Here is a 26,603-nt window from a genome sequence, read left to right on the forward strand (position 1 = left end):
GAAGTGCCCATTTTTTGTTTTTGTTACATTTATATTCTTGATATTGTTATATTTATATTGTTGTATTCTCAATCTTGTTACATATATTTGTTTGTTCAATGTAAATAGACTATAAACAGGAGCTATAAAATAATTTACACTAGAGGAAATGGACAGATGATGAATTAGGTGATACAAATTACAGATTATACAATGCATAAATTATAAATCGTAGCTACCAAATCTTACTAAACTTATTACAATATTTGGCACATAGCACAGTGTGAACAAATTGTTTAATTGTTTTAGTCCAGTAGTGTAGTGGCAGTGATGTAATAGTTGCCTATTTAGTCAGTCTTTGTAATATTCCCCGCATATTTGTTATTTGTATTATTAATTTACTTATTTGTTGTATATATTCTTGTCAAATTCTGCGACAAGGAAATTCCTCATACGCGAGATGAATAAATAAATGACTAAAGTTTTATTTCTGGAGGATCTTATTCTGAAACTCCTGACCGGAAGGAGTTTTGGTTTCTGACTACTTCCCGTTGCGGTCAGACAACAATCAGCTCTTAGCATGTTTGTGTGTGTGTAAACCTGAGCAATTAACAGTTTTAAACTTATTTTTTGGCAGCTTTAGCTTCTAATACGAGAACTCAGAGGATCGAGGACGGATTTTGAGTGTATGTCTTCTCCTTTTTTTATATTTTTCACGTCTTCGTCGGGCTGGAGGAAACATATTGGCTAGGTAGGTGAGGTCTTCTGTGCTATTCAGAGACACTATCTGGTCAAAATACTCCTTAAATCGATTTGTAAGGACAGTCTTTGTCCTCGGGAACGATTTAAATGTGTTCAGGAGGATAAAGAAGTCGGGTTATCAGGGGGTTGAACTCTTTTATTGACAGTTTCTTAGCAGCAGCTGTGCCTCTAAACATTTGTTTTGGTTTTGTAATGATGCAGTTTAACAATAAATGTATCACTAACACGTGTTATAATGAATTTACTATGTTTAATTCAAGATTATTTAAGACAGAGGAAGATAGAAGTTTTAGTTGTCACGGTGTTGGTGATTGATTTGATGCATAATATCCACCAATCAATGAAAGGATTCCACCAAAAAAACTAAGTTGCTGCATTTAACAGAAAGAAATGGAGGCAATTCTCTCAATGTTTGGAGCTTAAAACATTATTTTTGTAACCGTAATTTAATCTATAATTAAATTATATATAATAAAATTAGCTGTTTGTGTGGACACTTGTCACATAACTGTCATCTGTCTCTTTTTACCCTTTATCTTTTATCTTTTATCTTCTTCTTTATCTTTATTTTTAAATTGTGCTAATTTTATTCTACTGCTTTTATATATTATTAAACATATGTATGATTATTTACTACCTCTGTACTGTAGTCAGCCCAGGTTGTTTGTAAAAGTGCTTTAGAGACAAACTTTTACTTGACTCGATGCAGCTTCCTAATCTCTGTTCTGCTCCTCAAACTATTTGAATCTCAATCCATCGCATTCCTGAGCCGCGTTTAATGATGCGTGGAGCTCATCTTCTCCCGTCTGCTGATAATGTTGTCACGTGCAGGCCTCTCGGTGAGATCGCTGCCAGAAATCAGCATCGTCTGGTTCTTGTGGTCAGAACCATGGTGACCTTAAAGTGTAGTTTGAAGATGTCTGATATGAACAGAAGTAATTTGAAAGCCAGTGCATTTTATTAAGGTATTAAGATATTTAAGGTGTAGTTATGTGAAGAAGTATTTGATAGTCCCAATTTAAAGCCTTAAGAAGCCTTAAATACAAGCATATTTTGTAGGATTGATTCAGATTATTCTGCTTCATTTAGACCAAATTTAGCAAATTTTATTAACAGTAAAAAGCTTCAACGTTACAAATTAGCAAGTACCTGTTTGAGGATGTTGGGACTTCATCCTGTTTTTGCACAGCAAGGCTCAGGGATTGAAATACATTTGATGCACATTGGTGACTTCATTGTATTACACAGTGAAATAATCCCTGTGTCCACATATGAGGACGACTTCTACCGTTCAAAGATGATAAGTTTTTAGGTGCTACTAATTCTAAATATCTTTTAGAAATTAAAAATGCGTTGCAAGGAGGTTAAGTTACATTTAGTCGAGTCTTTAATCCTTATGTCCATTAATTACCTCTTCATTTGCAGTGTGATCCCCTCTGGCTCTGGTCTATTATGTTTCTGCTCCTCATTAGTGGGGTCCACCTCAGGATAATAAACTTTGAAAAGTAATTCTAGATCTTGGATTTTCCTTATGTTTCGTACGTCATGTAGGTCTTATATTTAACCCATAATGGTCTTAAAGAGTCTTAAATTTTACATTTCACTCGTTCAAACCTGCAGAAACTCTGTATATCTACAGCTACAACATCTAAACCGCCTGAACATTGGTGCATCCTGGTATAAGATTAGTGTCACATTCACGTGACTTAAAAGAATTCGTTATGCATGAGGCCAAACCACCATTTCTCCCTGGTCCAGTTCTGAGGCTCACAAGTTTCACCGTTAGCTCGTCTTTTGGGTTGGACCACGAGGGCAAACCTCATCATGGCTGTCTGTGACCCTGCTTTATTCACTTTGTTGTGCCACCTTTCATCGGTACTAACCTCTGCAGACTGGAAGTACAACAAAAAAAAGCCGTCATCACAACTTATCTCTCTTCAAATCCTTCTTCCTGCTTCTAAAAGGACAAAATATTCACCTGCTGTCTAATTTAATTCAGTATGTCTGTCTAAAATTGTAAGAGCTTTTCTGAGGTCTTAATGGAATTTTGTCCAGAACATTGGTTGATAAGTCAAACAGCTCAATAGCTGGAAGGAAAATCCATCACAGCGGAGTTAATGAACGACATTAAATCCCCTCCAGGCACATTTCTAGTTTCAGACTTTGGTGCTCTGTAAATAAAAACGATTCTTCCCTCTCTGCTTTTCAGCCCCAGATCCTGTGTGAGCTCGTAGTGCCAGAGGGGATGGATCCTCTGGGCGCTCGCTCCCAGTTCGTGGACATCCAGACTCTCCCCACGTGGCAGCAGCAGCAGCCGGGCGAGGACGGGGAGGCGCCGCCGCCGCTGCTGGACCGCAGCGACAGCCTGTTCAACGACCAGGCCTTCCCCTCGCCCTTCCCCTTCAGGCCGGACATCAACTGCAAGATCATCCTCTTGTGAGTCACTCACGCATTTCGTCACATGTGCTGCGTTTCCATTCCCCCCTAAAAAATGCACAAAACCTAAATATCGCAATAAAAAGTGGAAATGGAAACCTCTAACTAAATCTAAAACACTTTTTAGGTGGTTTTCCAGTCGTATCTATGTAAGAGTTTATCATAAAAGTGCAATGAAAGCACTTTTTTTTGCATTTCCCCATCACCGGAGATGACGCAGTCCGTTCGAAGTCCCTCTTCTTCAAACTGAAGTCTCTCTGGCGTGATGAGAATTTAAGAGAATTATGGGATGTTGCCAGACGAGACGTTACGAGAGTTACAGCTCATTTACAAAAACACATTTCAATGGAAACACGTACAAAGAGTTTATCAAAATTTCAGAAATATCACTTTTATTTTGTGAAATTTCTCCAAACTATCAGCCCCAGTTTTAGTGGAATTTCTATTTTTGTCATGAAATTGGACAGAAGCTGTGATCTCTTTTGTTTCTGGTTTGGTTCTGATACATATTCTGGTGTAAAATGGGGCCAATGTGGTGGTAAATCAAAGTCCTTCTGGATATCTGGAAATAAAATGGGAAAGAATCCATATGCATTAAATTTTAATTGAAATAGTTTTTAAATATGTTGTCTTCTCAAATTATTCACGTTTGTATCTACAGTGGGGGAAATAAGTATTTGATCCCCTGCTGAATTTGTAAGTTTGCCCACTTCCATAGAAATGATCAGACTCTGGTTTTTATGGTTGTTTACTGGTTATGGGTATAGACAGAATATCAGTCGAAAATGCATAAAAAACACACAATCTAAAAGTTATAAATTGTTATGTATTTTATTAAGGGAAATAAGTATTTGATCCCCAAGCACAACACAAGTCAGTACTTTGTAGAGAAACCTTTGTTGGCAAGCACAGCGATGAGACGTTTCTTGTAGTTGGTCACCAGGTTTGCACACAGCGCAGGAGGGATTTTGGCCCATTCATCTTTACAGACAGTCTCTAAATCCTTCAAGTTTCTTGGCTGCCTCTTGGAAACTCGGAGCTTCAGCTCCCTCCACAGGTTTTCGATCGGGTTAAGGTCTGGAGACTGACTAGGCCACTCCATGACCTTAATATGCTTCTTCTTGAGCCACTCCTTTGTTGTCCTGGCAGTATGTTTTGGGTCATTGTCATGTTGGAAAACCCACCCACGAGGCATCTTCAGTGTTCTTGCTGAGGAAAGAAGGTTTTTGTCCAAGATGTTACAGTACATGGCTGCATTCATTGGCCCCATAATGCGGTGAAGTTGCCCTGTACCCTTTGCTGAAAAACAGCCCCAAAACATGATGTTTCCACCTCCATGCTTAACCGTGGGTATGGTGTTCTTTGGGTCATACTCACGTTTTTTCATCCTCCAAACACGGCGGGTCGAGTTAATGCCAAATAGCTCAACTTTGGTTTCGTCAGACCACAGCACTTTCTCCCAAGCCTTCTCTGAGTCATTTAGATGTTCACTGTCAAACTTAAGGCGGGCCTGTACATGTGCCTTCTTGAGCAGGGGGACCTTGTGGGCACTGCAAGAGTTCAATCCATAACGGCACAGTGTGTTGCCAACTGTTTTCTTGGTGACGGAGGTCCCAACTGCTTCCAGATCATTAACAAGCTCCTGCCGTGTTGTTTTAGGCTGCTCCCTCACCTTTCTCATCATCATCCTCACTCCATGAGGCGAGATTTTGCAGGGAGCTCCAGACCGAGGACAGTTGATGGTCCTTTTATGGGTCTTCCACTTGCGAATAATGGCACCAATAGTTGTCACCTTCTCACCAAGCCTTTTGCTGATGGTTTTGTAACCTATACCAGCCTTGTGCAGGTCTACAATCTTGTCCCTGACATCTTTTGACAGCTCTTTGGTCTTGCCCATGGTGCTGTAGAAGTTGGAATGTAAGAAAACTGATTCTTAGAGCAGGTGTGCTTTATATACATGACGAGTTAAGATCAGGAGTATTGGTAATTAGTTGACTGAGCACAGCTGTGTGCCACATGCGCACCAGCCAATCTGTAGGAGCCTGAATTCTAAGTGAATTGTTGGGGATCAAATACTTATTTCCCTTAATAAAATACATAACAGTTTATAACTTTTAGATTGTGTGTTTTTTATGCATTTTCGACTGATATTCTGTCTATACCCATAACCAGTAAACAACCATAAAAACCAGAGTCTGATCATTTCTATGGAAGTGGGCAAACTTACAAATTCAGCAGGGGATCAAATACTTATTTCCCCCACTGTACATCTATATCTTTGTTGTTGTTTTTTCACCTGATATGAGAATTTTCCTCCAAAGCGTTTCACGGTCTACAGGTGATCTTCTACCGGTTTTGTAATTTAATCTGCGACTAAGCGAATCACTGGAAAATCAGATTTTACGCATCTCACATTCTTCAGTTACACATTATTCGTTTTGCATGTGGTGACTGAAGCATATTAAGGAAAAAATGTGTTTTTCCCGTCGTATCTGTGCAGATTCTCAGTCAGCTACAGTAAAGGATTGTTGGCAAATAGCTGTCAGACATCTGGCAGCTAAACCTGCTCTGTAGGTCCTTGTACTGTCTGGTCCTCTGTAGACTAGACCTCTTTATATTTTTAAGATACGCTGGAGTCATGCTCTTTTTAAATATGTTTATCCCTTTAAGTTTAAAAATCTTTTAGCCAATTTAAATTCCAGACGTCTTGATTTATGCCGTTCAGTGACTGCTTTATATTTGTTCACCCTTTAAGGACGTGTTCGCTCAGTATTACAGTATATTTTCTGTGTGTTTTGTCCAAGAAGTGTCCACACAGCTGGTAAAACTTGCATTAAAGCTACAGTAAAGTTTCCTTTCCAGCTATATGACTGGAAATATTGGTAATATTATAATGAAGAGGTGGTTATAATTGGGACAGTTTGGTAGATAATAACGACAAATAGCCTTTCTCGTGTGTTTAGTTCATCTAGATTAAACTCATCTGTTTATTGGCACTAGCTCGGTGTGTGTAGTATTCTGCCAGTGTGTCTTCACGTGCTCACACATACCGGTTCAGAGTCCAGACCGCCGTATAAATCCTCTTTGTGTGGGAGCACATGACCACCCAGAGCCCGACTGCTTGGCTGCCGTCTCTCTGTGGGAGCCTTGTTGTGTCGTCGCGGCCTTCCTCTGCTCGCTCATCAGGAGGAAGCACATTCCTGCTACGATAACGTGACCGGAGCTCAACAACCTCTCGCCCTCCGGCCGGGGTCCCTTCGTAGAACGAGGCCTCTCAGGATCAAAAAAAAACACAAAAAAAACACAGCGACTTAGGCCCCATCGTAGAATAGGTACGACCATATGTGGTGAACAGTAAATTCATTCTTCTTTCTCACTCTAATAATAATAATGCTCATTTTTAGCATTTGACCTGTGGGGGCTTAGATTAGATTCAGCTTTATTTGTTATTCCACATGTTCAGGTACAGAGCAACGAAGTGCAGTTTAGCATCTAACCAGAGGTGTAATAAGCTGCATGTAGCATAAATAGAGAATTGACCCCTTCATGTCCGACGTCACTGTGACATCACATTAGCTGGAGGCAAAACAGAGGGAAGCTGGAGGCGCGAACACTGTCACTGTGTTTAACCTGGACTAACTCAGCGTTATTACGTGTTACGAGCAGAAGTTGCATTTACTATGTTACCCTCCACTTACTTCTTGTAACATCTTTGTTGGAGAGGCTTCACTTGATAAAGACAGACCAGACTTCGTCCTCTCTGTGTCCTTTGGTCAAACCGTCCATCCAGTGAGTCAGAGTGCAGGGGTCGGTAAATATAGTCCCATCAGTCAGTCAACTTTTTAAAATCAGAACACTCATGAACTCAGACAGTGGGTTTATTTGTATATTCTCTAAAATATGTGTTTTCCTCGGCCATTCGTACCGTTGAAATATGAAAAACCGACGTTTACAGGCTATAGTGTTTGAGATGTTTTGCCTCCAGTTAAGCCCCACCCCTCAAAATACGTCACACTGTTTACAAACTGTGAAGGGGTCAATAGAATAGAATAGAATAGAAAAATACTTTATTCATCCTCTGGGGGGAAATTCAAGACATACAGACAAACATACACAGACATCGACACAACACAACCAACAAAATCAACAGTGCAAAAGGAGAAGGAAGACTGGAAATATGTGTAACACTCTATCAACATGTGTGTCAGTGCAAAAAAATGGTGGTGGTTCAAAACTATGCACAGTTCATTTTCATTTTCATTTCAGGCATAACATATTTAACCATTTGCACATAGAAAAGAAAGAAATAATGATTATAAACCAATTTTTTTTTTAAAAAGACAAAAAAGTAACAGAAACACAGCACGTTGGTTTGAAAAAGGAAGAAGTAAGCAAATCCTAAAAAATATTTTTAACTATTCCTCGGTTTGTATCATAATTTATTCTATATAAATATCCATATAACACATATATACGTTATAGGTTGTTTTTTATATTTACAGGTGAGACCATATACAGCAACATATACACAACGACTGACTGAGGTGAAACATAAACTATGAAACATATTATACAGGTGGATTTGTGCGATAAATGGAAGTAGACTATAAACAGGAACTATAACTTACACTAGAGGAAGTGGGCAGGTGATAAATTTAGCGATACAACGTACAGATAAGGTGAGAATTTAACAGTGCATCAATAATAAGATCAAGATTCAAGATTTCTCTTTTGATTAAGGAAATTGTAAAGTGTCTAAGAATTATCTACCTAATGTTAATGAACTAATGTTACTTAACTAGGAGCTGTTAACTCATTAATCTTATCCTGAATATTTCTCCTGCTGTGAAACATGGAAAATGGAAAAAATCATGCAGAAAAAACACATAAAAAATCCAGGTCCAGGCTACAATTACTCTGTTTCACTGTCTCCACCCTGAAGAAGGCGCAAGCTGAAACTCTCAGGTATTTTTTTTATTTTTATTAATGACTCCAGGCTGTTGAATTAAAGGCCTTTTACTTTTTCAAACCCATTTCAGTGCCTGGACCTGGAGTTTTTATGTGTTTCTCTGCATGATTTTTCCATTTTCCTTCAGCCATTAGTTCCCTTTCCAGTTCACCGTTGGTTTGAGAGACGCCAGTAACGCTGCAGACATTTTTCTTTTCTTCATGTAAATTATAGTCGTCTGTCACATGTGAGCTGCCATGCGGACTGACGGATGCACTAATAGTGTAGTAATAATAATGGCCTAATGTAATAGGTCCACTGTAAGAGGAGCTGTTTGCTTTAATGTTTGCTAGATAACAATAAAGTTTCTGAAGATCACAGGAAAAATAAGGTTTTATTTACCTGAGATAACGAGATGAATAACGAGGAAATTAACTCGTTATCACAGGAAAATGTAGGAAATACTATGTATGAATGCATGACCTCCATTATAGAGCTCATCACTGGCAATTTTAACCAAAAAATATCATGTTTCTTGTTAGTCCACCCAACCACCCATTCATCTTTTAGTTTTTTAAAGCTCAGATTCACTCTTATTCTTCCCGATCACCACAGACAATGAATCAACAGAGCTTTAGTTACTGTCGTAACTCTGGTTTCTCCGCCGTGCCACTTATATGCTGCTTCCTTCTTTAGTCACTGCCGGCTGATGTGAAACGCTACTGGTGTACCAACACGGGAATTGAGCCACAGACAAAAACACAAAGGGATTTTCCTGGCACCAAGTAGCTTAATCAGTATTTTATGATTGTGAATGAAATCAAAGAAAATATCAGTGTAATTATTCCTGTAAAACCTGCTTCTGAAAGTGTGAACACACGAGGCTAAGCTTCCTATTTCTTATTTCTAGTACCATCATACTAAAGTGCGACTTTGTTGTAGCTCTGACCTTTCACAGTCAAACCACTCCCAAAGCGCAGCTGGCAGCAACTTTTCCTTTTAAGACACGACACAAGCATGGCAACGTGTCGCTATTTTTATCCCGTCAAAATGCCGCTGTTGTCGTGAACACGTTGATGTGTCCACGCCTTTTATTGTCCGTGATACATGAGCAGGTTCAAATAACTTCTGTTCTGTAAAACGAGACTAACTCAGAAGTTGCCATTCCGCTTCAGGAAGATGGTGTAAAGATTTGTGCAGAAGAAACACGCGACTCCATGAAACAGGAAGTGTGACTCCAAATGAGTTTTTTTTTCTTTTTTTTTTGGTTTTTGTTGAAGTGGGTTAAATGTGACACGTGTTTCATTAACCTTAGAGAGAGGATGTAAAGAATAATGATTAAAAAAGAGACTATTTTTGGGACTGATGTTGGTGGTTCAGCTCATCTTGTGACCGAATGCTTTCAACACATGCTTGAGTATTTCCTCAATGTTCTTTCCAAACTAACCCTAAAGGACTAGTTAGAAAATAAATGACTTTACTGAAGCAATAAAGGAAGCATTGTGCTTTAGCTAAATATCTTCAAGGTTCTGTGGATAAATCTGTGCAGACTCAAGGGTTTGGAAGCCAGAAAACTATTTGATTACTATTTGTGCTGAAATGTCAAGATTCATTTCAGGGGATATTGGAATAGAAATACAAAATAATGTGAATACGATATAAAGTTTGAACAAAAGCAATTTGAGAGGGCAAACTAGAGAACATATGATGCAGAGACCCTCTGCAACGAAATGTGTGTTTTGGGGTTTTGTGAGAGAAAATTCTATCCAGATTTCATGTGTTTGTGGTTATACATTCACACAAACACTGGGTACACCAGTGAAAAATGACTGCGTTTTAAATCTTAGCTTAATGACTTAGCTTAATGACCGCTAATGTTCGGTTTATGTTGAAACGGCTTCAGAAAGGCGGTAAATCAACTGGATTTTGGGGGGGATGTGGTTTGCGGTGCCGTTAATCTGGATTGAATTAAACACAAAATAGTTTCTGTTATTTAGCCTGGTCCACTCACTAAAATATCTAGATATTAGAAACATGTGTCGGTTCAACACAATACGATTCAATAGTGCTGCAAACAAACACTTAATACCATAACCTTCATGAAGCTAAAGTTTCGTTTAGAATGGACATGAATGATGGGTTACGACTCCTGTGAGAAGGAATGCAATGGTTCCCAGATCCTCCAAAACCTGTCCGATTTATGATTAAGGTCATGACTCAAATTCTTTGGATGAATAACGGCAGAAATCAGTGATATCCACATGTTGACTGTAGGGACCTGGGGAGAAAAGGTACTTTTTTTTTCTTTTTTTTTTTTGGCCAAAACCAAAAGAATTGTCAGAATTTAGTACAGTCACAAAATACTAAACAAATCCCAAAACAGCCATTAAAAACTTTCATAAAAATACATAATTGGTTCATTTTGGTTCCAGTGATCCACAAATGAAGGCCGTGCTTTTTCATTAAAAGACGTGTTTTTTCTGTTGCCGTGCTTCGTGTCTATATAAAGTCAGCTCATTTTGAAAGTTCTTCAGAGACAAAAATGTCTAAAACAAGCAACCTAATGCAGGAAACACACCTGAAGATACAGATTCTCAGCCACCAGATCACAGGAAGTGCAGATGCAGATCCACTCTGCAGAAATACAGACGAACCAACAGCTTGGAAGACGAACCAAGATCTGAGCGTCCAATGGTTTCTTCAGCAGGAAATGACCTCATCCTGATCCACATGTGCAGGGAAAACCACCCAATGACATCACAGGATCTCCAACAGCAGAGGTCAAACCAAACTGGTGAACAGTGGTGGACTTTTAGATCATGGCTTAAGGTCCTACAAGGCTGTGAAGAGGCCCCTGATCAATGAGAGGCAGAGTTTAGCCTCAAGCACACAAGAACCGGACAGTCAGGAACTGGAAGAAGAAGATTCTGTTTCCAGTTTCCAGCTTCATCTTCTTCCTGCTAATGTGAAGTTACACAGAAGGTCCAGGTCAAGCATCATCTCCAGCATGAACAGTACCTACTGTCAAACATGGTGGAGGCAGCACCATGGTTTGAGGATGCATGAGTGCTGCTAGTGTTGGTCTGTCTGCGATGGAACAGATTGAACTTTTTTTATTCATTTATTTTTCTGCAGCACCGGCGACGTGGCCCTGCTGAATTGCACCGCCATCGTGAACACCAGCAACGAGTCGCTCAACGACAAGAACCCGGTCTCCGACACCATCCATCAGCTGGCGGGTCCCGAGCTCCGAGACGAGCTGCTCAAACTCAAAGGTAAAAAAGGTGAAGGGGTGAAAAACGGTTGAAAGAGAGATGCTGTAGGCAGAAAGCATAAATGTCACAGGGAGAAAGGTGCTTTGTTCGCTTGGTATCAGTCACTTGATGCTCAGCTGAATATTGAGTATTCACGTCCACTACTTCTACTCTGATTCGGTATAAAGACCTTTAGCTGCTGACAGAGAGTCATTCTGGAGCTCCAGCCCGTCTCCTGAGGGGCATCGTGCCATTAACATATTATTATATCACTGCTTATAATAATTTCTGTGCATCCAACATAAAAACAGCGTCTGTTACAAATAAATAAATAAATAAATAGAGACAAATTGAGTTTAAAATGCAGCCTGTTCAAAGGACATGATCTAATACTGTTGTTTCCTCCTGATGTATTATCAACAATATGTCCAGGACTGTTGCATTAATATTGTATTGTCAGCAGTATTGAGTTAAACTTACATATAAATGAGAGACTATTAAATCTAAGTGTATCATTGGAGTATTGAGAATTTTTAAAATTATGCTATTATTCACATTTAACGTCTGTGTGTTGGTCTTATTGGGTCGAAGTTTAGGGCTATCGATGTTCCAGCATTTCACAATTGTTTTGTGACTTCATGATTGTGTGTGATTTTCTTTTACTGGTATTCGAGATTCGATGTGCTCCCATGGTAAATCAGTTCACATCGGCTGTAAATGCAAATAACTTTGGTTTTGTTGGGAGAACCGTCTGGTGTTCCCAGCGCCACTCATTTCAAGGAGAGTGAGCGTGTTGATCGAGCCTCAACTATGCTATTATTGGCTGAAAAAGTCGTATGTGAACACACCCGATTACAGACAACTTTTTATCTGCCTCACACCTTCTTCTGCACCCGAGGGGGAATAACTCTCCTTACCAGCAGGTGGCAGTAGTCTGTATTCATCATTCAAAGCTACAGGAGCTACCATTAGCTGGGAGACTACCAACCACTACAAACTAAGGGTGGGGCGATACTGGGAATTTTGGTATCGATCTGATACCAAGTAAATGCAGGGCTACTATCGCCGATACCTTTTGTTTGAAATGTCATAATCATTGAATACCTTCGTATTTTTTTGTGAGGAGTAATTTGCTGAACGTATAGAAGAGAAACTGGAACAAAAGTGTCAATCTCATCACTCTGGTATCGTTCCGATACCGATACCAGCCGTGGTATCGATACTATCAATATTTAGATCGATACTACAAACTGTCATACAGAGCTGGCCTCTCCTAGGTCATGATGATCCATTCTGCAGTTTATTGATTATTCTGGATGATCATCACTTCTCTTTCATCTTCTAATTGACTAGTTTTCTGTAATTATCATCCATCCATCACCAACACACTTCACTACTGATTCAACGCGCTGAATTGGATGAAAATGCAACAACAGGGGTCCGACAAGTGCTCTCAACTCAGGGCACATTGTAAATAAAACTAGGTCCAACGTCAGCTTAGAGCAGGAGGGTCAAACTCATTCAAGCACAATTTCATCTCAAGCCAAACCAATAAGACGATAACATAATAACCTAATGACAACTCCAGATTTTTTCCATTTGTTTTAGTGCAAAGAAGAACATGCAAATTTACATTTAATAAACTATCCTCAAATAAAAACAGTCCTTGGGCTCAGTGTTGAGTTCTGTCCACTAAAACAGTGGATTACAAATTAGGGTTAGAAAGTTTTATTGAAAGTTGCAGTATTTTATGCTTCTATGTAATTTTTGCACTTTTCAGATTCAGATTAGTCTCTGGATATATGTTTGACAGCTGTAACTAACAGCGTCACAGCCTTTGGTATCAAGAGGAACCTGGGCATCATTTAAAATTAGTTCTTTTTTTTACCAAAGCTATCTGCACTTTAATGTTTAAAGTATAGCATCCATATCCATATTATCCATAGCTTTAGAAGCTTTAACGAGCAAATATAAAAGTATATGTTAACGATGGGTCAATGTCGGTTTTTACAGCCATAACATCTTTAGTTTTATTCGTGTGTTTGTGTGCAGGATGTCGGACTGGAGAGGCGAAGTTGACCAAAGGTTTCAACCTGGCGGCGCGCTTCATCATCCACACGGTGGGACCAAAGTACAAAGCCAAGTACAGGACGGCGGCAGAGAGCTCGTTATACAGCTGCTACAGGAACATCATGCAGCAGGCAGCGTAAGAATCACTCACTCAGTCCTGTTCTCTTAGACCGTCTGTCCGTCTGCGTTAATGGAATTACAAAATGTGTTTTCATGCGGCAAAGAGACGTCTCCCGTCAGATACAACTTTGGTTTGTTGTCAAAAAACAAAAGTGGTTCAGAAGTGAAAAATAAAGTATTCGCATGTTCAAACATAAAAGCTTCTCTCACCACAGACCACAAAGTTAATTTTGCATCTTGATTTGCTTAATGTGGAATATGTACAATACGAATATTTACACCGATCAGCCACAACATTACGACCACTGACGGGAGAAGTGAATAACATTTAAACCATCTTGTGACATTTCAATGTTCTGCTGGGAAACTTCACATCCACCTCCCACTGGACCCCTCGCCTGTCCTCTAGGAGGCGTCCATGTTGTTACTGTCACGCGATGGTCAATCCTTAGTGTGTCCTTAGTGTCCTGTAAGTGTCTTTCTTTTTGCCGCAGAGAGCAGTCGATGACGTCCGTGGGCTTCTGTGTGGTGAGCACGGCCAAAAGAGGTTACCCACTGGAGGATGCCACACACATCGCTTTCAGTAAGACCCAGTCATTATCACATCATCCATCACCCGTCCTGCTTTGGTAACACACACACACAGAGTTACAGAGCCACAAGTAAAAATGTCAAGAAATTGCACAAGCAGATAGATGACCATTTCAATATCTGGCATTTGGGTCTTACATGACTCGGTAAACTTAAACACGCACAATGTCCTGATAAGATCACGTTTGATAACGCAGCCAAAAAAGATGAAATCAGACTCACTGCAGGAACATTTTATGCTGATGGAAATTGCATAGACACATATATATATATATATATAGATAAAAAAACAAGGTTTACAACAGTTTTAACGTTTTACAGTGAAACAAAAACTCTTAGTTCGTGTCTGTGAAGTTAACAGGTGTTTGTGTGTTCATGCTTTGACAGGAACAGTGCGCAGGTTCCTGGAGAAACATGGGAACAGCATTGAGACGGTGGTGTTCGCAGTGTCGGACACAGAAGAGGTTTGTGTGATGTTAGATTGTCATGGAATAAATGAACAAGTTTATCATTTGTTTTTAGAGAACATGAAAAGTAGATTTAAAGATGCTGCAAAGACAAACAAACAAAACAATTTTTTTCTGCAATAACTTGTTAATTTGACCACGGAGGCCTGTGGCAGAGCCGTATATTAGAGAGAGTCTGTCCAACTCAAATCATGGCGCCATGTTTGCTACATCAGAGGTTAGATTCTACAGTGTAACCCTATGGGGCGGATGTTGAAATAAATGTCTTATATCCACCATTAACTGGCCTATAAATGTTATTACCAACGTCTGTCACTATGTAAAAGTTCCTCACTTAAATATCCCAGCGTCTACTTCCTTTAAATATCTTAAATGAGCTGTAAAATGCTTTGTAGCTCCAATCACCTCATCAGTCATGGAGCTGTGTTTACCTTCTCCTCAGTCTCCGTGTTCATCCATCACCATTAAAAGGTTGAAATTAGTGGAAATAGTGAAAATTAAACTAGTGTTACTGTTATTCAGTATTATCATTAGTATTATCATTATAGCATTAGCACGCTAGCCATAATAACTTAGTAGTAACCGAGGTAAAGTTACGTGTTAATTAAATGTGTCTGTCTACATGGACATAAATTACATGAACACATGGTTTCACAGTATTTATGACGCTAGCTGCTATTTTTCGAAGCCTTTAGTCTAGATAACTAGCTAGCATAAGGTTAGCATAAGGCTAGGCTAACTTCAAACTTCATTCATGTGTAAAGTGGTGTTGGGTGTTTTTGAGATCAAGGTTCACATTAATGATGGTATGACTTTATTTTTCCTCTAAAAAATCTTAACAAACATCAAAGAGAGACATTGACATTTACCTCATCACATAATAGGGAGAAATCAGTTGACATCCAGTTGTTCCTTTTAATCTTCTGCTCCATAACTTTCTGTGTTTTTGTTCACTGGGGAAACGGTGGAGTTTCCTCCGTGTTTTTCTGATCCTGTGCTGGAGCCGTAGGCTGAGCACTGTGGCATATTTTAACTTTTAATCCAACTTTATTCTCTGTTATTGCCACTTCTCTATGGGTGAATATTGGTTAGATGTATCTAACATGGCGCCATGAAACACGTGACCAGCTCAGAACCAATCAGCATAGAGGGTTAGCTCAGACAGTCCATTCTCTAGTTGGACAGACTCTGGTCTATGGGGTTAGACTCCAGCCTCTAATGGTCATCTGAGGAACTGCAGGTTTTTTCATTTTTTGCCAATTTTTCTGATAACCACAAACATAAACACTGTTGTGCTTTTTCAGCCGGTGTATAAGAAGCTGCTGCCTCTGTACTACCCCCGCTCTGAGGAGGAGGAGAGGGCCTGCCTGCCTCTCATCCCAGCTGACATTGGCAACTCTGAGGGTGAACCCGTCGTCCCCGAGAGACAGATCCGCATCGCTGAGAAGCCAGGCACACTGGAAGGTTTGCAACTTCAACACCATTTATTTTTCCTTCACATATATATATATACAACGTGATAAATTGCTTCCCGACACTGGAGAAGGAAACGTGATCCGGTTCACTCTCATGTCAGTGGTTTATTTATAAGAGCGGGCGATATATTTCTTCAAGTGGTTGATATTTAATTTTGGAGTCAGACTCTCGTTTTGTGTCCAAGATCAATTCTGATCAATAGCTGGCTTTTTACAAGTCAGCAAAGTAAACACGCACAATTTAGTACTCACCACATACTGAAGAAAAGTCAACTATTTATGTTCTTGCTCCCACGAGTTTATGCTTGACAGATGGGGGATTTTATTACTGTTGGAGGCACTGCACAATAAAATTCTTAATGGTTTTATTAGGTGAAGATTTAGCTGATAGTGGCGTAACTGTTTTTTATTAAGAGAATGTCTCTGTGGGTGGAAAACCTCACCATCACTCAGTCAGTCAGTGTCTAAAACTACCTATTCATCCATTAGTTAGACATTAAATCAGTCCACAAACCACACAGTCTGTCAGACAAGTGGTCAGTCACTCATCTAGTGTCCCACTCCATTAGTGCGCCGCTCATCAAGTCAAAACGTAAGCCACAACAAATACTGCGCAGAGACGAAGGTCTGGACATGGATTCATTAGATGGTAAAAACACAGTGAAATGTGTCAGTAAATACAGAGAGACCGGGAATAATGTGGATTATCCGATCAAAGTAACGACAGTTGGATTCAACAATGATCCATACGAACTATCAAATAACAAATAGTCCATGAACATTAACATGTGGCCAGAAATCAGTTCTCTTGATATTTATATGGACCTGATTTCAACGCCAGGAAGATGCACAATATACTAAAGTTTAACTTTCCGTACTTTAGACAACACAGCTCCAACAGCTTTGTACTAGAGTATCCCCTTCTTTGGAAAAGTGGATTATCCTCAGTTTCAGTTGGTTTTAGGTCATTTCAGCTATGATAAATGTAGCCAAATAAACGATGCCAACGCTAAGAGCTAAGTTCAAAACAAACTTATCTGACAGCCCTCCAGAACGTAACTTAAGAAGTAACTTATGGTATGACTTCATCAAAAAATACAGCATAAATTCATATCACCTGACACTAAATGTGAACCACAACACCAGGTTTCTGAGCCTGGATTCCAGTTGTTTCTTCATAATGCAGCGATACATTTACTTTTCTTTTATTTGGCAGATATCTGTAAAAATATATCTCTGACTGCTTTTCAGATCTGTTGGTTCAATCAATCACATAACAGCTCTTAAGATGGGTTTTACCCACAGAGTTTTTTCTATTTGAACCTCAACTTCCCACTAGTCTCTCAGAACTGAAGAAGCTACTCGGATGAGAGGCAAAACATCTTCAAGAAATTCTCCAAATCCAGTTGCCTTTATTCAACGCCTCAGCTTTATTCATCAGCTCATCCCCATTTTTTTAAATTAATTTTTACAATTTAGACGCTATTAAAGACTCAAACTAATGCTTCTAATCTCCATGATCCCTTTTTGCCACTCAGTGGCTGTAACCATGGAAACTTCAGCTGGCTGTGACATCATGTCCATGCCCTCTATATTCAGTTTGCATGAGGACAATGTGTTAAGCTCAGGTAGACGATGAGGTGGTCGGTGGACGTGGAAAAACTGAATGTTTTGGGTCAGTGGAACATCTGGCAGCCTGAATATTCCAGCCCACACTAGTACCTGCACACACTGACTCAGCACCTTCCTCGTAGGTTTTCCACAGAGTAACATCTGCATATTACCAGAGTTTCAGCTTTCATGTGATCGGCCGGCCTGACTAAGGCAGCAGGTATTTTTAATTGTTTTGACCTCACAGGGTGTGTTGAAGACATCGTGTTCTTATTTTCCTCGAATAAAATTACAGTTATCCCTTTGTTAACAAGATATTTGTTTCATATAGTTTAGAAAAACAACAAAAGTAAGAATAAGTTTCAGTGGAGGGCAAAGATTTCTACTTGGCTTCAGTCTATCAATAAATACCAAAGTTCAGAGTCAGGAAAGACTTTATTTCCAAGTATATTTGTACATACAAGGAATGTGTTGCATAAGAAATATAAAATAAGATACAATAAAATAACTAATAAACACTCAAATATACAAAAAAATATATTCACTGTATACACACACAGCAGATGAACTTAGAGGCAGATTGTAAATGACCTACAATATAAGATTCCTAGAAGAGTGTTGTACTCAGTGGCTTAAACCATTTTTTTTTTAATCAAATATTTATTGGCATTCATAATGCAGTCCAGAAATATCATAATTAACACAGTAGCAATTGGGAGAGGGGACCACAAAATAGCAGCTGATGATGCCATCACTCAAAAAATGCCAATTTGGCGATGTATATATATCATCATATGAAAAGTGCCGCCAAACGGCAGTGTTCAAAATCTCACTATATCAAATACTCAAGATCGAAACAATAACGTGACAACAATAAAAACACAATGCATGGCTCATAATGTGAACAGTGCACAATCAAAACACAGCAATCAATATACAAAGTCACCACACACAGTATACCACAGCCAAACGGACATTTCAGCTCCACAGACGACTAAACTGCTCTGTGAGGTTTAGTTGTCACATGTATCGCCAGTTACACATTGCACTTATTCAGTTATAATTTAAAGAATATGTAAACTACATTATCAGTTCTTCAAATTCAAAATTCAATTCAAAAATAAATTAGACAACCTTTTTGATGATCTCCCGGCTAACTAAGTTTCCTATTAAACCACTCCTGGTTGAATGACCTAGTTTTATCTTTTCCTTCTCGAGGAATGATTAAATCCTCTGGTCGATGTGGTACCAAAACTTTTATCTCCAACTTCTGCTCAGGTGGTAAAGTCCTAAATTGCACACTAGCTAGGTGCAGTCCCCACCCCCTGCTTCAAATCATCCAATGAGAATCCTCTGGAAAATGCCCATCTTAAGATGAAGGTGTGCTGTTATTGTCCCCATTACATACACCTTCTTCACTCTCTCATGAGGTATAGTAGGAGGGGACGGTTTCAGTATTCCTGGTTATCAAAAGAAGGACATGCAATAGATGCAGCTTATTTCTTTCCACTCTTCCCCGAGTGCTCCAATAATATGAAATGTTGGGTTCAGAGGTAAATCAATGTTCCAAAATAATTCGTTCTGAATTCCCTCCCAGTAATTTTGGCCAGTCCCAAAAGATGTGTGTGGTCTCCTATCTGATGACATTCCCTCCAGCAAAAGTTTGTGTCTTAACCCCTTTCTTAATATCTGAAATGCTGACCAGGTCTCATGAGGACAGATCTGAGAACAATAAAGCTTGAACCTGGAGGCTCAACACATATTTTTCTTTGTCCTCCTTCTATATGCAGGCATGACATTTATAGTGTAGTAATAGTTGGCGCCGCTGCATAGAAAACAAGAAAAGGAGAACAAAAAGTGGAAAGAAAAAACACATTTACACTCTTGGCAGCTTCAGGTCCCTTTCAGGCCTTAAATCGTTCAGATAAACTGTATTTTCTGTCACCGCTTTCGTTTACCTAACCCCTGAAAAGTCTCGCCGTGGAGAACAGTGAGGGTAAGACCATGTGTTAGTGAGTCTTTGCGGTTTCCACGTCGAGTGCGTTGCCCCTTTTTGACCTTCAGTGTTTCTGTATGTTGGCGTGATGCTTCAAAGGCGGAGATGTGGCTTTGAGGTGTTGAGCCAAAGCAAGCAGCCTGCCTGAAAGTTAAACCCAACAACAACAGGCTGATGTATACACACCGGCGGATGCACATGTCCATCTGGATGTCGATAAAATGCAGGGACGCGGTGACGCATGTGGCCACGGAGAAAAAATCTGAGCCTGGATCCTGTCAGCAGAGTTCACGATCTCTGCAGTCACACGAATGATATCGTCCTTGGAGATAGAGTAGGATCTGTGTCATAAAATAAACGTGGACAAGCGTATGCACAAGTGTAGTAATCAGATTTGTAACGTGTTAAGTACCTCTGTACTGGGGTGAGCCAGGCTGTGCACAATAACACAAGAACTAAAGCATTTGAGCGAATAATTTGTAAAATCCTTGTGTGCATCTAAAAAAATAAAAATAAACATTTATTATGTTTGTTTTTTCCCAGATGATTGTGAGGAGGAGAACCTGGACTCTGATCTGGGTCAGGTGGGGAATCACGCCTTCGCGCGGATGGAGGGAGACGTGGACAAACAGCGGAAACTGATCTTACAAGGCCAGATGTCTGAGGCTGCTTTACAGAAACAACACCAGAGAAAGTAAGAGACCAAATTAACTCCAACTGGAGCGTACTGTAAAGACGCAGATTGTTATGTGGTGAAACATATTTGTGAGATGAGTTGCGTGACCGTTAGCATTAGCATTTCAGCTTCACTTAATAGTGGACAGTTGTGGATAGTGGATTATTATCAGGTACTTGGTCTTTGCTCAAATACTTCCATCTGATGCTATTTTACACTTGTGTTATTCTGCACGTCAGAAAGAAACATTCATTACCGCGCTGCATTTATTTCAAGGTATCGTTTACAGATTACAATTTTGCATGTGACTTGTGCACATAATATGATGAATGATTGTTGATTTAACTACTCAACAGTACATGGAAAAATTTAAATTTGCTCCAACAAATACAAGAACCATTGTCCATGTAAAATATAGTTATATATAGTAAAACTGACAGGGTGCATTTTCTTCGTTAAGTGTATTTTATTGTGCTGTAAAGTGGAGCGGTATAAACTCCTCAGACTAATTTAAATGTCTCTACCACTGCAGTTTAACAAGGTTAGCAGAGCACAGAGGCTTCAAAAATATCTGAGTTTGTAGTGCAGCGTGTCTTATAGCAACTTGTAACGGAGTAGAATTCAACAAGACGTTTTAGTACCTGAGGAATTGTGCATCCTCCCTGCTTTAAAGTTTGACCTGATGTATAGAGGCAGTAGTTATATGCTGCTCTTCATTTGAAACACGACTTTAATTGTAACTATTCAATCCTGCAGCTACGGTCGCTGGCTGTGTCGAGCGAGAGCAGAGGACCTGTCCGACATCGCCGCTCTGAAGGCTTTATATCAAACTGGTGAGTGATTCAAGATTCTACATCACTTCATTGATCCCCACAGGGAAAGTTTTTTGTCCAGGTAGTCGCGAGATAAGAAAACATATAGGAACAGGACATAGACATAAGTACGGAAGCCCTAAGTTTTCTGTTTTCTCAAGATCTCAAGTTATTTATCTCGTTATCTCAGGTGATCTCCAGAAATTTCATCGTTATCTAGCAAACATTACAGCACAAATCAAACGTCTCACCTTACAGTAGGCCTATTACATTAGGCTGTCATTCTACTACATTATAGTGTTAAGGGCATCCATCAGTCAGCATGACGGAACTCACTCAAATTAAATATATCAAGATCTTTAGAAAGCAAAACTGTTTTCCTGAGATAACTCGTTATCACAGGAAAACGGAAATAAAAAATGTAACACATAGACGTAGCCGCTTCCGTACCTAAGAATAAAGTAAAATAATATAATATTATTATATATAATAAGTAAAATTTACAAAAAATCTGCAGGTCCAATTTACATGTAATATACACTAAATTATTATGCAATTATATGCCATTACCAGTAGGAGGCAGTGTCGTTGTACAGTCTGGCATTGTTAACATGGTGCTCAGTAAGTTATCTTCAGGTGCAGCGTGTAAAACAAAACACAAGAGCAACAAGACAGACATATCTTAAGTGTGTAGGTGTGTGGAGACGAACTAAAGGACCAGTGGTACATTTAAAGAAATAATCAGGGAACAGGAGCTCAAACTACATCTGCAAAAAATCCAGTGAAGAAGAAGAGGCCACATTAAACTCCTCATGCATTGGAAATTCGTTTCACATCTGATTTGAATATCTTCAATGAATCTCTCTCCATCTCCAGTGATCAGCTGCCACACTCCATCTGCTTGTGCTTGCGTGAGTCTTGTTTTTAACCTTTACTGTGTGTGTCTCTAGGTGTGGACATGTGTGGGAGGACAGTCATGGTTGTGGTTGGACGAAACATTCCAGTGACGCTCATCGACATCGAAAAGGTCCTGAAACATATGGAGTTATTTCAAAATAAAATGCATTTATTTTCTCCTTGTTTGGATTCACGCTGGCATGTTTGTGTGTGTAACAGCTGTGTTTCCAAAAAGGCCAAATCTGATCAGTTCATATAACAAATAAAGCCAAATCTCAAAACTGTAAAAGAATAAACTAAAAATTAGCGTGCTTGTTTTTATCTTTTTGCTGATGCAGGCTCTGTTGTACTTCATCCATGTGATGGATCACATCACCGTGAAGGAATATGTGATGGTTTACTTCCACACACTGACCGGAGAGCACAACCATCTGGACTCCGAGTTCCTCAAGAACCTCTACGACATCGTTGACACCAAGTCAGTCTGATGTTTAACGCTACACTGGCTGAACTGAGCATGAACACAATCTAAACATTACACTAAATGCTTGCTTTTCATAAATCACATATACACTACCAGTGGAAAGTTTAAGAACGATCCAGTGTGAAATGTAGCAGCTTAATGTCTCATTTTAAAATTAAAGCACAGAGCAAATAAACAACTGAAGTTAAAAAAAATAAAAATAAACATGGAATCAATATAAAACCCAAAATCTGTTCTAAACTGTGGACTCATCAAATGTACCCATCTTTGTCTGATTTAATATGTGAACACACTTCGTTCTTTCTTTCTAAAATGGAAATCAAGTCTTTTTCTTCCCTTGTTGCAGAAGTTGTGTGTCACTTCACCCTGCAAGTGAAATGTGTGTCTCTTGTTGGGAGCTTTACTTTCACTCTTCTGTCCAGTTCATCACAAACCAGCTCCATGGAGTTAAAGTCTAGAGACTGGGCCATGGTCCATTCCATGTTTTCAAGCTTTCCATCTTTGTTTTTATCCTGAGGTAGTTCTGGTAGAGCTCGGACTAAAGTTCTGGGTCATTATCTGTAGAATGAAGCTCGGACCAACTATACCAGAGGAAACTGATGCTGTTCTAAAACTTTTGACCTGTAGTGTATATGTGGAATCAAAGAAATGTGTTAATTTTGAAATCATACATGAGCTGAGTAAGATTATGTTAGCTTAGCAGACACTTTTTGTCTTCTGCCGCTCACAATGATTGAACAAGAAAGCTTGTTATTTCTGTAACTTTCCACTCACCGAGAACTGCATGTTCTGGTTCGGTCATGGCATTAACATCATTTACCTAACTCCCAACTCCCCAGCTGCTTCTCCAGACTTTAATAATCAGAACTGAGAATCAAACAAACAGGGTTTGACTTAGAAGTCTTCCTTCGTGCATGAAGCTCTGAGACGCTTTGACGGGTCCTTGAACGTTTCTTACATAATTGTTGGCCAGTTGCTGTGTCCTAATAAGATGCAAATGTAATGTGAGTAATTTGAGAAAGCTTTCTGCCATGAAGACGTCCTTATGGTCATGCATCATCCTTGTTTGGTCTTCTTTTGGCTCTCGCTCCGTCCTCCTCTTGACCATGATGATATCTGCAGCTGCTGCTTTGTTCATACCAGTATGGCACCACCAAGGTTACAGTGTTTAGACTTTTGGAGAAGCAAAGCGAGCTGTGAAATGCTTTTGTTTCGTTGTGGATTGGAAATCTGGCGTCCATGTTTGGAAGAGGAAATCCAAACTTGGAGCAAAGTCTTGGGGTGATGTATTAACTGAGACGGAGCCTTGATCAAAGTGTTGACTGTTACCAATGTTGTTCTGAACCGCCTCGCTTGTAAAGGGCATTTAGGTTGAAGAGTTCAGCCCTTAAACAGAATCTGAATTTGATACAGAAAGATAATTATGTTTTTTGTAGCCTGAGCACCAGTGTCACATACAGTGGTGTGAAAAATATGATATATATTTGTTTGCATGTTTGTTGCACTGAAATGTTTCAGATCATCAAACAAATTTAACAAATTAGATTTTTAGATTTTTTAGATTTTTTAGATTAGATTTATATTCTCCCCTAAACCTAATAACTGGTTGGGCCACCCTTAGCAGCAACAACTGCAACCAAGTGTTTGTGATAACTTGCAATGAGTCTTTTCCAGCTGTGGAGGAATGTTGGCCCACTCATCTTTGAAGAATTGCTGTAATTCAGCCACATTGGAGGGTTTTCCAGCATGAACTGCCTTTTTAAGGTCGTGCCACAGCATCTCATTAGGATTCAGGTCAGGACTTTGACTAGGTTAGGCCAAAGTCTTCATTTAGTTTTTCTTCAGACATTCGGAGGTGGACCTGCTGGTGTGTTTTGGATTTGCTGCAGAACATGAGTTCTCTTCAGCTTGAGGTCACCAACAGATGGCCGGACAGGATTCATGGATCCATTTATCACAGCAAGTCCTCCAGGTCCTGAAGCAGCAAAACAGGCCGAGACCATCACACTACCACCACCAGATGTTACTGTTGCTGTGATGTTGTTTTTCTGAAATGTGGTGTTACTTTTACATTAGATGTAATGGGACGCACACCTTCCAAAACATTCAACTTTTGTCTCGTCAAGTCCACAGAGTATTTTCCCTGAAGTCTTTCTTATGGTGGAGTCATGAACACTGACCTTAAGGCCTGCAGGTCTTTGGATGTTGTTGTGGGGTCTTTTGTGACCTCTTGGATGAGTCGTATATGAGCTCTTGGTAATTTTGGTTGGTCGGCCACTCCTGGGAAGGTTCACCACTGTTTCATGTTTTCACTATTTGAGTCCCAAAGTTTTACAACATTTTCCAGACCAATAGAGCTCAGTGACTTTCTTTCTCATTTGTTCCTGGATTTCTTTGTATGTCAGCATGATGTCTAGCTTTTGAGGATCTTTTGGTCTACTTCACTTTGTCAAACAGGTCGTATTTAAACGTGCAACAAATAAGAAATCAGGAAGGGTTCCAACACTTTTTCACGCCACTGTAGTTATTATTTGTTCTTCTTTCTCTTGTGCTCAACATGTGGTTATCAGGTACTGAAATGTTTGCATCAAACACCAAACTGGTACGATCCAGAAGACCTGGAAGAAAGTCAACGATTCAGTTGAAAACTCAAAGGGTTGTGAGCGCTGTGGAAGATGTTGTTCATCAGATACACATGGAGGAATAAGCCATCTGACACGTGGTCAGAGGTTGTACCGTATCTGTTTAATGAGCTGTGATGCTCATCGCTGATTAATATTTTTCGTCTTAATAGAAGCCACATCCCTACGAATAGAAACCAGAATTGTTTAGAGTTACGCCTGGGCCTCAGACTAGAGCTCTGTATGATGATGCACTGGTGGTTCAGCCAAGCATTGTTTGATCCTCCTCAGTGTCTTTTAAGCTGTTTAAGTCGAGGAAGTTTTGGTGCCAAATACACTGGGCCTCGTTTCCCCGTATTTGACTTTACGTGCTGCAGATTTGAGCAGTTTTCCAGTCCAATTAGGAATTTGGGATCCATTCACTTTCTGTCTGTTACACCTACAAACGTCAAATTTAGTGGTCTGAAAGTTATCCAAAGCTAAAAATAAATCTGATGCCAGCGGTAATAAACTGCAGTGAGAATTTAGTGTTTCATTTCCTGTAAGTATTATATTCTGCAGGTTGATTATAGAACTTAAAAATTATGTTAACACAAATGCCACAAGACTCGCGGCAGATACAAAATGCTTTCTCAGCTTTGAGAGGGAAAAAAATGCATTCATTGGAAACTACGTAGGGAAAAATCTTAGAAACTCCAGGTCTCGGTGTGTTAATTAAACCTTTCTAGTTCAGTCTCTCTGATTTCTAGTAACCTCAACGAACTTCCTTCCTGCATGAGTGGGAAACTCCGCGCAGTCATTCTGAATGCTCTTACATCTTGGGTTTAATGTGCTTTCTGCGCCTGCTCATTCAGTCAGTCTCACAACGTCTTTGTCAAACGTTTCGTCAAGTAAACTGCCGTCCTGACGTTATGTCCTTCACTTTAGATGATGAATTTACCCCTAAACTGCCGAGAGAAACCGCTGGTTACTTCTGAATGACGTAGCGGAGAACGCCGTTGATTATGAATGAAAACACCTTCATTCAGCTTCCCCTTTCATCAGAAAAAGGGAAACCCCATTTAGTCATATATCATTCAGTTGAGTGTTACTGTGAACGTTTTAGTGCATGCTGCTGATTCATCATGGAGTGCTGCAGCCTAGGGCATAATTACCTTAAAATGTCAAGGTTATTTAAAGTTCCTCAAGCTCTCGGCATAGTTTCAGCTTGGGCTCATGGAACCACATAACGCCTTGACCTCCACCAGCCACCTAATTGCAATATTTTAAAAGAAACAGGAGGTTTTTATTGATTTTTAACAACTTTTTTAATTTGATATTGCACTTTGGCTGTAAAAAATAAAAAAAATCCCTGTTTGTTGTAAGACTTGTTATTTGGCAGGGACTTTCACCGGGCAGCTGTTT

General features: G+C 39.6%; 1 protein-coding gene across 1 annotated transcript in view; it reads left to right on the top strand.

The window, feature by feature from the left end:
- The first annotated feature begins 529 nt into the window (after positions 1-529).
- Positions 530-26,603, top strand: part of gdap2 (ganglioside induced differentiation associated protein 2) — a 40,464-nt gene continuing 14,390 nt past the window's right edge. The window contains exons 1-11 of the mRNA XM_047601566.1: positions 530-730; positions 2,951-3,177; positions 11,261-11,400; positions 13,432-13,585; positions 14,064-14,152; positions 14,548-14,624; positions 15,932-16,091; positions 20,253-20,403; positions 21,142-21,218; positions 22,148-22,224; positions 22,433-22,572. Coding sequence (XP_047457522.1) covers positions 2,987-3,177; positions 11,261-11,400; positions 13,432-13,585; positions 14,064-14,152; positions 14,548-14,624; positions 15,932-16,091; positions 20,253-20,403; positions 21,142-21,218; positions 22,148-22,224; positions 22,433-22,572 — 1,256 coding nt within the window. The 5' untranslated portion in view covers positions 530-730; positions 2,951-2,986. The remainder of the gene's footprint in view (positions 731-2,950; positions 3,178-11,260; positions 11,401-13,431; positions 13,586-14,063; positions 14,153-14,547; positions 14,625-15,931; positions 16,092-20,252; positions 20,404-21,141; positions 21,219-22,147; positions 22,225-22,432; positions 22,573-26,603) is intronic.

Source organism: Mugil cephalus, chromosome 12 (genome assembly GCF_022458985.1).
Source record: "Mugil cephalus isolate CIBA_MC_2020 chromosome 12, CIBA_Mcephalus_1.1, whole genome shotgun sequence".
In the NCBI taxonomy this organism is placed as follows: domain Eukaryota; kingdom Metazoa; phylum Chordata; class Actinopteri; order Mugiliformes; family Mugilidae; genus Mugil; species Mugil cephalus.